Source organism: Sinocyclocheilus anshuiensis, unplaced genomic scaffold, assembly GCF_001515605.1.
Source record: "Sinocyclocheilus anshuiensis isolate Anshui unplaced genomic scaffold, SAMN03320099.WGS_v1.1 scaffold223, whole genome shotgun sequence".
Classification (NCBI taxonomy): Eukaryota; Metazoa; Chordata; class Actinopteri; order Cypriniformes; family Cyprinidae; genus Sinocyclocheilus; species Sinocyclocheilus anshuiensis.
In genome coordinates this window covers 1001709-1019183 of record NW_015548214.1, presented here as the reverse complement: position 1 = coordinate 1019183, position 17475 = coordinate 1001709, and the positions used below count along the sequence as shown (strand labels likewise).

General features: G+C 36.2%; 1 protein-coding gene across 1 annotated transcript in view; it reads right to left on the bottom strand.

Annotated features, from left to right (window-relative positions):
• LOC107653854 (gamma-aminobutyric acid type B receptor subunit 2-like) overlaps positions 1 to 17475 on the bottom strand; it is a 205344-nt gene that overhangs the window by 78738 nt on the left and 109131 nt on the right. The window contains exon 3 of the mRNA XM_016440709.1: positions 9189 to 9359. Coding sequence (XP_016296195.1) covers positions 9189 to 9359 — 171 coding nt within the window. The remainder of the gene's footprint in view (positions 1 to 9188; positions 9360 to 17475) is intronic.

Below are 17475 nucleotides of genomic sequence, written 5' to 3'. Positions count from 1 at the left end.
TGAAAACTGAAAATCTACAATATATATATATATATATATATATATATTCAAAATATTAATAAATACTATAATAGTACACAAATAATACTAAATTAAAACTAATAATGCAATTTTTTTTAGTAAATTTAATTAATTGGCATTAGCTTTAGCCTCAGCATTAGCAGAACTCCCCACTTTGCAAAAGTGATCCTTTTCTTTGCATCACAGATATCCAGCAGTCATCATGACAACAAGCAGTAATATGGTCTCTTTAGAGCTGAAAGGTGTGTAGATGATGAATTAACAGGACTAGCGTGGGTCACAGCTTGTTGTGTCACTTCCTTATTTTCCCCTCTTTTTCTAAACCCACAGCAGTCCATCATCAGCAACATTTTCAGCGCTGCTCAGGTCCCCGTGCGGCAGAGCACCATGAGTCAGTGATTGGCTGCGTTTGGAGAAATATAGGAAGGCGTGTGTCAGTCGGTATCTTCTCTATTATGCTGACAGCACAATGAGGTCTGACAGAGGACAGTGCCCTCATAATGTGACCCACCACTGACAAATTTCATCTGTTTATGGGCACTGAGGGCACATGCTAATATTATTTCAACTTAGAAGAGCTGTTCAGAGATTAATTTTTAATTGAGCTGTTTTTAAAGGTTTACTTTTTATGATTTTGAATTGTGTTAATAAACTAGATTTTTACACACATGCTATAATTATTTGTCAGGATGTTGCTATTGTCACGGTTCTGTTCTGTTCTTGCACTTGAGTTTGTTTTCATTTATCCCACGTGTTCCTGTGACCTAGTTTTCTTTAGTTCCCTTAATTAGTTTATTCTGTTCACCTGTGTTCATTAATCATCTCATTAGTTCCCTTGTTTAGTTTCTGTATAATTTCTCCGTTCTGTTCAGTCCTTTGCCGGTTATTGATTGATGTTAGATGCTGGTTGTGCTGCATTTTCCCTGAGTTTCTCCAGTGTTTCTTCTGTGGATTTATTAAAGGACTGTTATTTGGAATTCTCCGTCGTCTTGTGCTCCTTACAGCACTAACACATGACAACTATGGGGTTGCTAAAATATTTAGAGTGCTTTTTAGTGTATTGTAAAGTTTATGAATGGTTTTGTGGTTGCTAGGGTGCTCTAGGTGGTTGCTAGGATGCTCTGAGTGGTTGCTATGCTGTTTCTTCTGATTGTCACAATTGCGAGAATAAGAAGAGGTTTCTTTGAATGACTGTGGAATCATCTCAGTTTCTGTGAGAAAAAAAGAAACTGCCAAATGTATTTTCAAGGTTGTAAAAGATAATATTATTAAGATATTAATTAAATATGTTTAAAAAATATTTGTAAACACAAAACTAAAGACTGGTAAAGAAAAGTAGGCGTAATTATTTTATGCAATAATTTTATTTTAATATTAAGAAATATAAAGCTGTATTTTATAAAAATTATTGTATACACACACACATACACACACACACACACACACACACATATATATATATATATATATATATATATATATATATATATATATATATATATATATATATATATATATATATATATATATATATATATATATATATATATATATATATATATATATATATATATATATATATATATATATATATATATATACATACATACATACATACAAGTACACACACAAAGAACAAATAGAAGCAAATTATTTATAATTATCTGCTTGTTCTATAAAGTACTTATTATTTTTAATACCACACTTAATATTTTTCTCTCTCTCTCTCTCAGTATACATTGTTGATGTTCATAAAATGATGTTAATATATTATATTATATCTGTCATTATATTTTAGGATCAAAAAGTTAAAAAACTCTAATAACTCTATAGCTAATTATAACCCCACCTCACCATAATAATTTTACCTTTGAGGACATTCCCAAGGGGAGCATCTGGGGACAGTTTTATCCCTAAAGTATATCTAAGTAAACATACATACGCATTTTTCTCTGAAAACCTGGACCCTTGAAACAAGTTAAGACAAGAAAAGAGGCCCTTGATGGCTAAATACAGATGTCCTATGTGCACTAATCTTTGTCCATGTGTTATTTTTGTATTGAAATATTCCCAGCAGCCTCATGCACCTGTGTTCTGGGGGACAGATGTGAGTGAAAGACACATTCAGCCTGATGTAACTGTGGACAAGTCTATACTGGATTGTGCCGTAGCATCGGGATTCCCACGTCCTCCAGGAGCAGAGAAAGCATTGGGATAGGACAGATACAACACAGGCAAAGAGCGAGAGAAAGCCAAAGCGTTTAATGCACCGCTGCAGCCGAGGGGACATATGCATTTATTTATAGCACAGGTTTTAATGAGCCTTTAAACTGAAACAGACGCAAACAGGCACAAAGAAAAACACAATGGCCAACGAACGCATGCACACGAGCTGATGCGCACAGATAGGACTGCCCATGAGGTCCAATCTGTGAAAGGAGGATTGGATGACTTGTGCTTGGATCATCTCCTTAGGGAATGCAATTAGCTAGGCTGAGCCAGCCGATTGTGCTTGTGTTGCCTGAATGTTTAATCAGTGATCAAACAAGCAGAAACTTCATTATACACACACACACACACACACACACACACACACATGTACACCTGAATAGAGCCCCATTACTGAAGCTGCTGGAGAGTGTCCAATAGGTCACTAATGGAGCACCTTGGTGTAAAAGAGGACAGTGCATGTACAGTAGAGAAAACATATGGTGACCTGCTTTAAAAACTCGCTTTCTCATTTCGTTTTCACACATTTAGAGGGAGAGAGGACTGTGAAAGAGATGAAGATCTATCTACCTATCTAAAAATTACAGGTATATGTCAACAAATATTATTATAATGTAATATGCATATTATAAATGTATATATAAAACAGCATTTTTCATTATTTCATATTTTTAGATATAAGATAAAAGAGGCTTTTTGCTGGTATTACTACTCCAGACAGAAGGACAGACGTACGGACAACTGGATGGACAGACAGACAGACAGATAGACAGATAGACAGATAGATAGATAGATAGATAGATAGATAGATAGATAGATAGATAGATAGATAGATAGATAGATATTTTTACAGATGTGATTTATTCAGTTAAATTGGATAGATGGATAGATGGATAGATAGATAGATAGATAGATAGATAGATAGATAGATAGATAGATAGATATTTTTACAGATGTGATTTATTCAGTTAAATTATTCAAACCCAACCTCATGTCAGTGTAAACTGAGTAACAGTGAGTATATTGATATGAGAGCTGGACCGCGAGAGGAAAACGGTGCCCTCAACACCTCACAAACACCTACTGTAGATGCATATCAATTTATGTGTAGACACATACAAACACACAAACACACAAACACACACACACACACAATCCTACTCAAAGTGCGAGGCCTGACAAATGGGTTTAATTCCTCATTGGGGCCCAAGTCATCTAATCTTTTACCACATAAAAAAGGGGATTGGGTCTTAATCTGTAAAACAGCATACTGGAGTGTGATTCATGCTGGAGTGTGAACAGCCCTTAATCCACTTATTGATAGACACTCAGGCAAAACACTGACAGCCTCCTGCAATGTGTCAGATATCAAGCAGCAGACAGGACAGGTGCTAAATTACTTCACTGGAACAAGCAGAATGAGGGCTGAGATAGAAACCCAGAGCATTCATGCACACAACACACACACACACATGAAAACCTCTTTGTTTATTCTAAGTATTAAAGGAAGGATTCCCATTTATGCAATTAGACAGACACTTTTGAGAAAAATATTATTAATTCTCAGTGAAACCAGCAACCCCCAGTCAACCCAAGTCTCCAAGAAAAGGCCAGCAAGTGAGGTTCTAGATCTGCACCTCCTAGTTTGTGTGACACAACAAATGCACCTCCTCCTGAAATGTTACATCACACAGCGCGGGCAACTATCCTGCGGTACAGCACCGCTGAGGGTGAGAGAGCGTGACACCGGCATGCTAATCAGGCTTCCAGTGCCCTCCTCAGGCAGGCTGATGACGGGATCGAGCTTTTCTTCTGTGTCTGTTCAGCAACTCCATCCAGAGGCAAAGATAAAGGGATTTACAGCTGCTTGCAGCACTCCAACCTTCCACAACTCTCACTGGAGCTCCTTACCTCCCCAAAGGCAGGAGCACAACTCTGTTCAGCCATTCAGATACAGAGTATCTGTGTGAATGTTTGCTTCATTTATTTATTTACTGAATCTTTAGACATACAACATAACTTTACCTGCCGTTATGTTTTTAAATAAAAATGTTCAGTTTTTAAATCATATTATCACTAAAATGTTCTATTACAAATTAGCGAATACAAATTAGCCATTATATTTCTTTAAAAAAAAAAAAAAGATTATGACATTACCACTCACTCTACATCTGTCCTCAAACCATAACATGCTTCATAGAGATTAAATATATATATTAAACTTTTGAAAATCATGTATCTTTTAAACTTTAACACAATGTGCTGACAAAAGGAAGAGATTAATAAAAAAATGTGCTTATAAGGTATCACAGATATAGCAATTGCTTTAAGGCCCTGTTCACACGAACACGGTTATTTATAAAACCGCAGCTTTTTCCACGCGGTTAGGCTGTTCGTCCACACGCAAACGCAGCACCAGGTCACTGAAACCGAACATTTTTGAAAACGCCTGCCAGGGTGAAGATTTTCAAAAACTCCGGTTGCAGTGTCATCGTGTAGACAGCGAAACCAGAGTTTTTGGCTTGTGACGTCGGCGCCTGTGCTGTTATCTCCGCCTACTGGAGACTTTTTCAGGCTTCTGATTGGCCAACATGGCTTCACGGTTGAGATTATATCGCCACCTGTTGGTTTGGCATGCTCTTGACAGTGCTTCATAGCATGCGTTTGCGTTTTCATGTGGACGGAGATTTTTTTTAAAACGGAAGAAGGAAAAACTCCATTTATAAAAATACCCGTGTACATGTGGACATGGCCTAAGAGTGCCTAAGAGAAACCTGGCTTACCCTAAAATTAAATAAAAATGTGACAATGCAATTTATTTAGGCTACAGCATGTATGAATACATATTGCCTGTCACTCTTAGTGCATTTCAGTATTTTAGCAAATAAAAGTGTAAATAATATCACACAGAACATACAGTTCTTTAAGCTTCTGGAAGCACTGGGAGTCTAAGAGAATAGAAGTGCTATTTGCATTTGTAAAACAATATATTCTTCAGTACATTAATTTTGCAATAAAGTGCTTTAAATCACTATATTTTTGACCCACCTGGAAAGCATTTACCTTGCATATTTCCATTTCCATACCAAATATTTTAAAAACACAATTCAGTCAATAATTTACAGTCATGTCCTTGCTTTTTTATCAGATATTCATGAAAATATTTAAAAAATTAGCTAAACTCAAAGTAAGCCTTCATCTTGAACATCCTCTTTTCATAATTCACCTGCTATTTTCTGTCACAACCACAACATGACAGTTTTGACATTCAAATTTTAATTTTTTTTTAAGATAAGTAATTTTTTGTAAATAATATATTGGTGTGAACTGACAACAAAATTAAATTCAGTTTTTGACCTAGTAAACAATTAATTTCAGCTTGAAACATAGCCCACTGTAGGCTTTTTTCCACATATGTTTCTATCAGCAACAAACCTGCAGTGTTAGCGTTATAGATCTCAAAGCAACAGGATTTGCTAGCACTAGCAGTCCCACTGATCTATGGCTACGTGGATCTGTAATGATGATCCAGGTTTTAGATCTATCACCTGAGGAATACTTTGAACTCTGACAGCAAACGGTTGCTATGGAGCGATCGTGTGAGAAAGAGATGCTAATATCTCTCTGCCCTGGAGGCTTTCTGCTACGTGTCCCATTGGAGGAAGGAATTTCCAGACGCTTACAATAAACACAAACACACACGACACCATTCCTGATCTTGTTATATATAAATGTCTCAACCAATCAATTCAATCTACCTCTGTCTCAGTCACTAAAATGAGATCGAAAAGGAATTCCACAGGGGAACCTTACTGTGTATATTCATATGAAATACAAACAGAAGGAAAATGATACACACCCACACTCAAACAGAAAACAACAGGCCTTATGTTTCTGAGAAGTACTCTTCCAAAAAGTGGTATGCAGGTGAAGCTGGTTATCTGGAGCAAGATAATATCTCATGCTACAATACTTCATTTTCCCAGTGAAAAGCGATCAGTTAAAGGAATATTTCAATTTCAATGCAAGTAAAGCTCAATGAACAGTATTTGTGGTATTTAATGGTGAATACCACAGATTTTTCCCCATGTTTCTTTAAAAAAAAAGAAAAAAATCAAGGTTGCAGTGAGGCACCTACAATGACAGTGAATGAGCCAATTTTTTAAGGAATTAAAAGCAGAAATGTAAAGTGTGTGAAGCTTGTAATTATATATATATATATATATATATATATATATATATTTGAGCTACAAAGTTGTTCCTGAGTATTTTAACATTTACGGATTGGCCCCATTCACTTCCATTTTGCTAAATTCACTCATTTTCATTTTTCGTTTAGTCACTCCAAGTGCGTCAATATTCTGAAATATTCCTTCAAATAAATAAGGACCAAAAACATAATATCTACTCATCTACTCTCTAAAAAATATTTTCTTAACATTAGTTTAAGAACTGAGTCACAATATTGTGATTGAAGATACATCCATAAAGAGGGCAGGTTATTTTTCTCAACATACCTCAGAAAAGCGCTGGACATCCTGGGTCAGGGTTCCCACTCGGCTCCAGTTGTAATAGTTGAGAAACTTCACCACAGCGGGGTTCACAGCATTGTCTGATGGGACGGTCCTGAAGAAATTTGGATACTTTTTCCTGTCTGCCAGGACAGGAGTTGTGGCTGCAAAAGAAAGCTGTAAAAGAAGAAGAGAGTACAGCTAAAAAAGGTCCTTTTAAGATAAATTAATTCAGTGGCCATTTTTGGTTATTTTCTATGTATTACATAGCTCTTAATCTGCTTGAATAAGACCAAAATCTCCAAAACTCTTAAAACTCTTGTCTTATTAAGTTTAATAAAGCACTATGGCGCAATTGGACTGAGATTGTGTTCACCTTCTACTTTTTGCTATTTGAGCAGCATGCTGGATCGAAGGCAAGTGGCCGCCCATAGCCAGTATGCCAGGACTCCAGGAGTCTAAAGCGTAGGTGTGAATGATTCAACATACTAACACATCTCTATAAAAAGACAGCTCTCACACCTTTGGTGAGTGCCTGTGTTGATTGGAGCCATGAACGTTTGCACTGATGGTCAAACTCAGCATATCAGCTTGAATATGTATGTGTGTATTAAGATGTATTATGGAACATTATAATCTGTGTTTGTTCTCCATAGTGGAGTGGTCAACAATAAGAATTTGGGCCAGTAAAAATATGATATTAAATATTATTATATAATAATACAGTGCATTTTATTTTTATTTTTAGAAACATATTTTAGCAGTATTAATAAGAACTATTTTTTTTATTGAACATTTAAACCTTAAAAACAAACAAACAATGGAATACACTGTACAGTAATACAAACACTGTACCAGTTTTGCCCAAAACGTTTACCTTGGTGATGTGCATAATTCGCAAAACAATGTTTAAAACATCACAGAAAACCAAATGTTTATGTTTGCAAGGCATAAAATCATGCACATGATCAGCAAATCATTGGACTGTAGGAACATGTGACCAACTGAATGGCCTAAAACTCTCTCACACTGCTTAATTGTTGAGTCCTGCTTCATCTAGCTCTCCTCTGCCTCAAGAAACATAAATGTTAATAAGATTTTTTTAAAACGCTTCTATTTACTGTTCAAATATTGCATGCTAAGCATGTTTATATCTTTTCAGGCTTTGAAAAAGGGACCGTTCGAAAGGGGCTTCACACTTTTTTGCTCAAAACATGCCCTCTTTAATGTTGTCAAACACCAGGCAGAGCATTTTAAGCCTCAGCTGGAGCGAAAAACAAGCCTGGAACATCAAGGTATGATTTTTATGCCAGTGCTCCCGTCAGTAGATTAACAAATGTTCCTCCGGTAATAATACATCCTGAGGGTTGTTAGTCTCTCAGAGATAAACATATGGAAATGCTTTGAGTTCAAATAGCAAAAGCCGTCTTATACTTGTTAAAGGAGCACACTCTTTGCTTACAGTCATAAAATGTCTGTCGGAATTTGCAGGTGATTTAAGCAGCAATTTACATATAGTACTAACAGAGTAAACTGCATTTCCAGAGCACAAGGAAGAGCCACAATATAAAAATGTGACAAGTTCTATTCAGCCCTGGTCTACATCAGGGTTTCCCCCCTAAATTAACTCGGAATAGGACCTTCCTTTGCTCAGGATTGGATCAACTAAATTACTTTTCCTGTGAATAGAATTGCGGGTGAAAATGGAATTGATTTTGCTCTGTAGTGTGCAGTGGCCGTGACCCCTGACCTCTCATCTTGTCTCATTTGTGGCCCCTCTGGTGAATGAAGTAGTGACGTAATCATATAAACACAGTGCTAAGGGGAACATGGTCTGAATACAGCTTGTTAGGTCGACTTTCTGATACAAGGAGGAGATTCAGGCACCATCCCAAAACCTAGCCAAGTCAAATTTATTTGTATATTTACACATTGTTTCAAAGCAGCTTTACAGAAAATCATGATGTTAGAGTTTATAATATCTTAACTCTGTATCTTCATGCTTTATAGTTGCATTAGCAGATTAGAGCTGGGTGAAAATCAAGCAGTTGAGATATGGTATACAGAATATATCACCCTTGGTAATTATACAGTATGCATGTATGCACATATAGTTTGACATACTTCTATCTATCCAACTTTATATATATATTTGAGCTACAAAGTTGTTCCTGAGTATTTTAACATTTACGGATTGGCCCCATTCACTTCCATTTTGCTAAATTCACTCATTTTCATTTTTCGTTTAGTCACTCCAAGTGCGTCAATATTCTGAAATATTCCTTCAAATAAATAAGGACCAAAAACATAATATCTACTCATCTACTCTCTAAAAAATATTTTCTTAACATTAGTTTAAGAACTGAGTCACAATATTGTGATTGAAGATACATCCATAAAGAGGGCAGGTTATTTTTCTCAACATACCTCAGAAAAGCGCTGGACATCCTGGGTCAGGGTTCCCACTCGGCTCCAGTTGTAATAGTTGAGAAACTTCACCACAGCGGGGTTCACAGCATTGTCTGATGGGACGGTCCTGAAGAAATTTGGATACTTTTTCCTGTCTGCCAGGACAGGAGTTGTGGCTGCAAAAGAAAGCTGTAAAAGAAGAAGAGAGTACAGCTAAAAAAGGTCCTTTTAAGATAAATTAATTCAGTGGCCATTTTTGGTTATTTTCTATGTATTACATAGCTCTTAATCTGCTTGAATAAGACCAAAATCTCCAAAACTCTTAAAACTCTTGTCTTATTAAGTTTAATAAAGCACTATGGCGCAATTGGACTGAGATTGTGTTCACCTTCTACTTTTTGCTATTTGAGCAGCATGCTGGATCGAAGGCAAGTGGCCACCCATAGCCAGTATGCCAGGACTCCAGGAACCTACAGTGTAGGTGTGAACGAATCAACATACAAACACGTCTCTATAAAAAGAGCTCTCACACCGTTGGTGAGTACCAGTGGTGACTGGAGCCATGAATGTTTGCACTGATGGTCAACCTCAGCATATCAGCTTGTAGATGTATGTGTGCATTAAGATGCATTATAGAACATTAAAATTTGTGTTTGTTCTCCATAGTGGTCAACAATAAGATCTGTATTTGCCCTGCCAATGTATTTACCAGACACAACACAAAAATATAATATTAAACATTATTATATAATATTACTGTGCATTTTATTTTTAGAAAGATATTTGCAATATTTTAGCAGCATTAATAAGAATCAGAAAAAATATAATAATTTTTGATTAAAAATTTAAACCTTTATATATATATATATATAAAACAATGCAATACTCTGTACACCAATACAAACACTGTACCAATTTTGCCAAAACCTTTTTCATTGGTGATGTGCATAATTCACAAGACAATGTTTAAAACATCACAAAAACCAAATGTTTACATTTGCAAGGCATAAAATCATGTACATGATCAGCAAATCATTGGGCTGTAAGAACATTTGATCAAGTGAATGGCCTGAAACTCTTTTACACTTCTTAATTGTTGAGTCCTGCTTCATCTAACTCTCCTCTGCCTCAAGAAACATAAATGTTAATAGGATCCTTTTAAAAACGCCTCTATGTACTGTTCAAATATTGCATGCTAAGCATGTTTATATCTTTTCAGGCTTTCAAAAAGAGACCGTTTAAAAGAGGATTCACACTTTTGAAGACTTTTTTGCTCAAAACATGCCATCTTTAATGTTGTCAAACACCAGGCAGAGCATTTTAAGCCTCAGCTAGAGTGAAAAACAAGCCTGGAACATCATGGTATGATTTTTATGCCAGTGCTTCTGTCAGTAGATTAACAAATGTTCCTCCGGTTATAATACATCCTGAGGGTTGTTAGTCTCTCAAGAGATAAACATATGGAAATGCTTTGAGTTCAAATAGAAAATACTTATACTTGTTAGCACACTCTTTGCTTACAGTCATAAAATGTCTGTCGGCTACGTGGCTGCACATTCAATTCGATTAAATTTTTATTGCAAGGCAAAAAAATCTCAACTAAATAGTGAATGGAAATGTAATCTTTCAAAAGTTGTATGTTGATGTTTTTGTGAAAATTTATATGGATGGCTTGTTGAATGTGCAGGTGATTTAAGCAGCAGTTTACATATAGTACTAACAGAGTAAACTGCATTGCCAGAGCACAAGGAAGCACCTCAATATAAAAATGTGACAAGTTCTATTCAGCCCTGGTCTACATCAGGGTTTCCCCCCTAAATTAACTCGGAATAGGACCTTCCTTTGCTCAGGATTGGATCAACTAAATTACTTTTCCTGTGAATAGAATTGCGGGTGAAAATGGAATTGATTTTGCTCTGTAGTGTGCAGTGGCCGTGACCCCTGACCTCTCATCTCGTCTCATTTGAGGTCCCTCTGGTGAATAAAGTGGTGACGTAATCACAAACACAGAGCTGTATGGAACATGGTCTGAATCCAGCCTGTTAGGACTACTTTCAAGAAGATTCAGGCCTAGTGGCATAGTGTGTGACATCAAAGTACAGCAAGAGCGATTAGACAGCATTTTTTTAATTTTTGTTTTGATGTTAAATAAGTCTTGCTGTTAAAGCAGTGTTGCTGATAGGTTTTTAACATTCTAAAAGCTCTTTATTCCAAAGATACTACAAGCTAGTCAGTGTATTCAGTAGGTGTAATGTATTCTAAGTTGCTTCAGAAGTATTGCAAGTATTACGTACAACAATAAAAAATATGTGCATTGACATAAAAAAGGAAATTGACTTTTGGTACTTAAGTACTTTTAAAAGCAAGTACTTCTGTACTTTTACTTAAGTAAAAATCTGTCTTTACAACTTTTACTTGTAATGGAGTAATATTTGACCAGCAGTATCTGTACTTTCACTCAAGTAACGGAGTTGAGTACTTTGTCCGCCTCTGCCTGTTAGCAACATTTAGACCTGTGAATATTTAGATGAGGGAACAGACAGATTTGGGTAGGATTTATTTACACTGTTATATTATATGGGAAATGTGTGAACTAAAGCAATAGCTGACAGCAGACATCAGAGCTGACATAATCACACCACCTGCTCTGTGTTTCAAGAGGAAGGAGGGTGAGCAGAACATCCATTTTTCCTTCTAATATGGGCATGAGCAAATGAAAGGGGATTGCGAGGGATTGAAGTAATCTAATATAATGATTTTGTGTCCTCTAGGAGAGTTATTGATGTTAATCAACGTAGGGTTAATTGCAGTGCTGAAAAGATAAGACATTACGATTCCTGATAATGACACAGATTAGTAGTCTGTGATTCTCTTTGAAGCCAAGTGTGCATTAACTCACAGACAGATACTATCTAGATTGGTCTGGTTTGGCCTTTTCAGACCTGCCTCAAAAAAGTCATTTCCTCACTGACAATCTTGAAAGAAGAAGCCAATCTCAGAAGAGTGATGTCACACCTGTTGAACGTGTCAAAGCTAGTACATTCAATTAAAAAGACTTGAGATGTTCACCTTAAAATTACAATGCTATCATCATTGAGTTACTCTCATGTTGTTTCTTTCCTGTGTGGAACACAAAACATAATTTGAAAAATGCCTGAATGGTTATTTTTTTTAAAGAAAAATGACTTTATTTACATGGACAAAACAGTCATTGTATGGAAAACAACTTGGTCATTCTGCCAAATAACTTTTGTATTCCACAGAATAGAAATATATTGTGTTAAATGGCCAAATTCTTATTCATCCCTAAAGTATGACATACTGGGTGAATACATCTACATTGTGCCACTTTTGACACAATGTCAAAAAGTCAATCAATTCAATATTAGGAAATCACTAGTTTAAAGTCTACAGTCAGTAAAATTTTTAAAATAAATAAATACTTGTATTCAGCAAGGATACATTAAATTGAGGTAGAGATGCACCGATACGGTATTTCCCTGCCGAAACGGATTTATTATTCAGAATGATATCTGCCGATGCCAATACCAATAGTTTGCTTTTCTTAAGGAAAAAAATCTCTCCTAACCGATGCTGTTAACTACGCAGGGAACCCTATCATTTGGCACATTACTATAATATTAAAGGTTAAAATTAACAACAGAGCTATTATATTCAACTGCTATTTATTTTCAGATATTATAATTACGCTCAAATAAAAATTTAAATGTCTGTTTACAACTCATTTGCACAGTCTTCATAAATACCTGTCTTCATGCTGGGTTGCCAGGTTTTCACAACAAAACCCGCCCAATTGCTACTCAAAACTAGCCCAATCGCGTTCCGGAGGGTAAAATATACATAAAATACACGTTTTGGCAGGGATGCCCTGGTAAAATTTGCATTCCAGGGGCTAAATATCACATTATTGGGGTCGCTTCAACCCACAGACATGAAAAACAACCCACGGCAACAGTGTTAAAGTAGCCCAATTCCGCGGGCAACATTGGCAACGTTGGCAACATTGTCTTCATGCCATATTTATTCAAACATACATATATAATTATGAGTAAAAAAGCTCCTCTTTGGTGTTGTTTTATAGCTTACTAATGAACTGTTAACAGTGGATAAATTTGCCAAGGTAAATGCCACGTTAAATGACATACTGTTCACAAACTGTTTTATTTGCGTCTTTCCGCGGTTGAAACACTGATTGAAAGATTACATTAGACATGATACATTTTGGTAAGCTATACTGTAGCTTTCAACATACCTTCTGATGTTCATTCATGTTTATTTTGAGCTATAACATATTGGTGAGCACAAAAGACTTTTGAACACAAAAACATTACAAAACCTTACCGACCACAAACTTATGAATTTGAATGTGCTGGTTTTTAAACAAAAACACCAACCCTCATAAATGAGAGATCAATCACTTCAATATCTAACAAACCTAACAGGCAATTTGTACTTATGCAGAATATTAGCAAATTTACAGCCTTTATCAGTGTAATCCTGCTTTCACATCAATGGCCAACTCCAAAATAAGAGTCATGCCACGTCACCCCATCACTCATCTCAGCTCAATGAAGTGCTTATTGTTCAAAACACACAGATTAGTGCTGCCAATTAAGGATTTTTATCATGTTAGAGCCACTAAATCCAAATGCACCTACGGGACTCACTGAGCATTAAGGGGTCTCTTGGAGGTTGCTCTAATCTTTGTTTAACAGAGACTAGCCTACATGCTGAATGCTCCATCCTCACAAGGGAAAAGTCAGAGCATAATGCACTCAGATACAACCATACAGCTGTCATTCTATTTTGCTTTTAAAATCTCTTTTAGGATAATAATTGAACCTAAAATCTTCATGTTCAAAAGAAACTGATGTGTCACAGAAAAACATTGACACCAGATTACATAGTTCCAGTTTTCACTGGCCAAACCTTGACCCATATAAGCAAAAATAATGACTGTTTCCTGACAGGTTTTATCAGCAATCAGCTATTGGCCAGACAAATAAAACAGTCCCACCCCCAAACTCACGCCATTGGTTAAACCAATTCTATTTTGTTGTGCTAGATGAGCCGCTCAAATACACAGAGAAATGTTTTGATAGCAACCCAAGTGGCTGCTTTTCAATATTCTAATTGATGCTTCCTTATTTTTCGCTCCTTCGTCCTTCAGCCCATGACCCGGAAATCAATCGAAGACCGGCATCATGAGAGATTTATCAATTCTCTAAATGCTGCAAAGACGCGAAGCCTGAGAAGAAAGCAAGTTTGCAGAGGAGTTTTACAGTACATTTTAAAATTAATATCTAACCATCTTTCATACTGTACATTATGTTGTGATGACTAAATTTATTTGCAACTAGTACAAAGTATTTTTAGATATATAATATCATGCATTTATAAGCTTGGCTTATCGGCATGTCAGAAATTCAATATCTGTGCATCCTATAAAAAGAATGAGCAACTTTACTCAGTTAAAGCCACAATGTAATGGAAGTAGTTACAGATATTTACGTATTGTGATGAAGTCTGTCATTTGACTGGAGGGTCAACATTTTGATTAAAAATTATGAGCTGAAAAAAAAAGAAACATATACATGGATAAATGGATCACAATAAGATCAATAACATGCACTCAGAACATGTCCATTTTATGCCAACTTTAAAACTTAATGTTTCAGGATATCAGTGCATGTCTAATACATCTTATTTCAGTCCCTCCCTCCTTACACTTTTCTTGCTTCTTAAGAGGAAACAGCTAAGACACTAGGATAAGAAACAAGGATACACAATTAAGAAATGAGAATCACCCAGTGGCACCTTTCAGGAGACTCGGCCCACGCATGGCTTACTTACAGCCGTCTCTGCATATTAAACCAGGAAAGAAGAAAGAATTTTAACATTCAAAAAATTACCTTTAAATAGTCTGAACTGCACATTTCTCTCTGAATTCAAGCCAGCTGATCTGTGAACTCTGTGTAATGACATCTAATGCATTAAGATTCCCTGCTCTTCCTGTAGAGCACATGATCAGTGTGAGCACTCCCTTTCTCACCGTGAGAGAATAAGAAAGGAAGTTATCACACAAAATTAGCCGCTCTCACTCCCACACAGATCCTTCAGCAGCAGGAGGTTTGGCATCTCCAGGTGATATCCAACCCAGAGTGTCTTATTTAAAAGTAGTCTCTTTACATCAGTATAAAATGAATGTACGCAATTCACATTCACTCTCATTTCGGCATTCTCGCCAAATGCATTTATGCATATCTAGAGCAAAATAAACATACTATTCCAACAGGATCAACATTTTTATCACATAACAAAATACATTTCATTCAAACATACTTCTTCTATAGTGATACATGTCTTTTCATGCTCACAAACACACACATAAACAATATCTAAGGCAGGCAACATCCTATTGGTCTCCTAAAACCGCTCTCTCTCCTCCTCCCACATTGTCCCTTCATCCTGTTGCTTGTGCCGCCACAGAGTTTTAATTGCCACCCCCTGCCAGAGGCAAAGCCGTGCCGACAACCTGCGTCTTTCCATCAATCTCCTAGTGCCAGTGTTAATTAAAACTGCACAGAAAAGCCACTGCCTGTCACACCTCTCAGCTCCACAGCCCTGGGACTGGAAGGTCACAGTGCTCACATAATAAGTCCAATAAAAGGGACCAGGGATTTATACTCTAGAGGTGAACAGGACAAATGGAGTTTGAGAGCGACGATATGTGCGTGGCAGCTGTGTGTGGTGGGATTGGACCTGAAGTGAACAGGCAAACTCTCCAAACATTTATTAAATGAATGTTTCCTTTCTGTGCATGCTGACACGATTTACCTTACTCTATCATCAAGCAAAAAAGTATTATCAATAAACCAAAACTATAATATTTTGTATATTTAAATCAACATACTATTTATGAGAACAAATTCAAATTAAACTTATCATTTTAAACATTTTTAATCTTAATAAGTCTAGTAAATTATTATTTTTTTAATATTTAAAGATGTAATATTTCTATTAAAAAAAGACATTTATTTTTTTAATCACATAATTCTTATTATTTAAATACACTGCCATTCAAAAGTGTGGGTTTGGTAAGATTTTTTAAAAATTTTTTAAATGCTCACCAAAGTTGAATTTATTTATCAAAAATATATTTTATTGTAAAATAATATTTCACGAAGCTCTATCTGTTACTACTAACTGTTTTAATCTGGTTTTCTGTATTGTTAATTATTATGTCATCTGAGTTTCTCTGAGGAGGCACTGTGCTTGTGGTGTAAGTGAGTGTGCGAGACAAAACAGAGGCAAAAAACGGAAGAAAAAGGAATGGTGGGGCAGAGAATAAGGCATTTTGCATTCTGGGAGCGCATCCTAACTAAGTGAGGTCTAGTGTAGCCGACTCTCTTGACACTCCGGCTGCCTGAGTCAATTGACAGCATTTCATTCTCAATAGGGTTTTCTAGCCAATTCCAGAGACTCTGGCCTTGCACAATGAAATATTGACAACACTGCACAACATTGTTCTCAGCAACACTGCCATTGACTTGCTTCGTTGCTCTTTGTAAGCTGACTGGAAATGGAAAAGATAAACGAAATGCAGCTGTGCTTGTCCACCTCACATTATCTTTAATTTATGGTAAATAATGTTTCTGTTCACATGTTCATTCCTCCTAAAACACATGCTTTCCAACAGAGTCTAAAATCCTGAAGCGCAAGCAATCAGAGAAGTCACTGTTATATGCAAAAGAGCTCAAGAGCAACTGCTCAATCCCATAAAGCTAATGACAATTAAACTATTCTTAAGTTACTTATATATGTGACTATATCAGATTTTCTTTGCAATTAACAAACTATTCAACTATTAATGAATATTAATCAACGACTAATGCCGCCTTCACATGCAATTGGAATCTTCCTACTTTCCACTTCTTAAATTGTAATTATGAGTTATATGTCACTATCAGGTGCTTTGTTGACGGAAAGAATAGGAATAATGGAGGATACCGGTTTCACTTTTACCTATTTTTATTAAAGCTAAAATGTCAATATCCAAAAGATTTTGAATGCAGTGCAGTGTCCTATTTGTTGATTACAATATGTATATTACCCACGCTATTCTATACACTGACCGCTAGGGCTGGGTATTGAGTTCGATACTTTTTAGGCACTGACCGAAATGCCTCGATACCATCGAGTATCGAAAAACGTCTCGTCGTTCGGTACCAAATTTCGATACCTAAGGGGTTAATCTCATCAGCGTCAGTGAGCCAATAAGCCT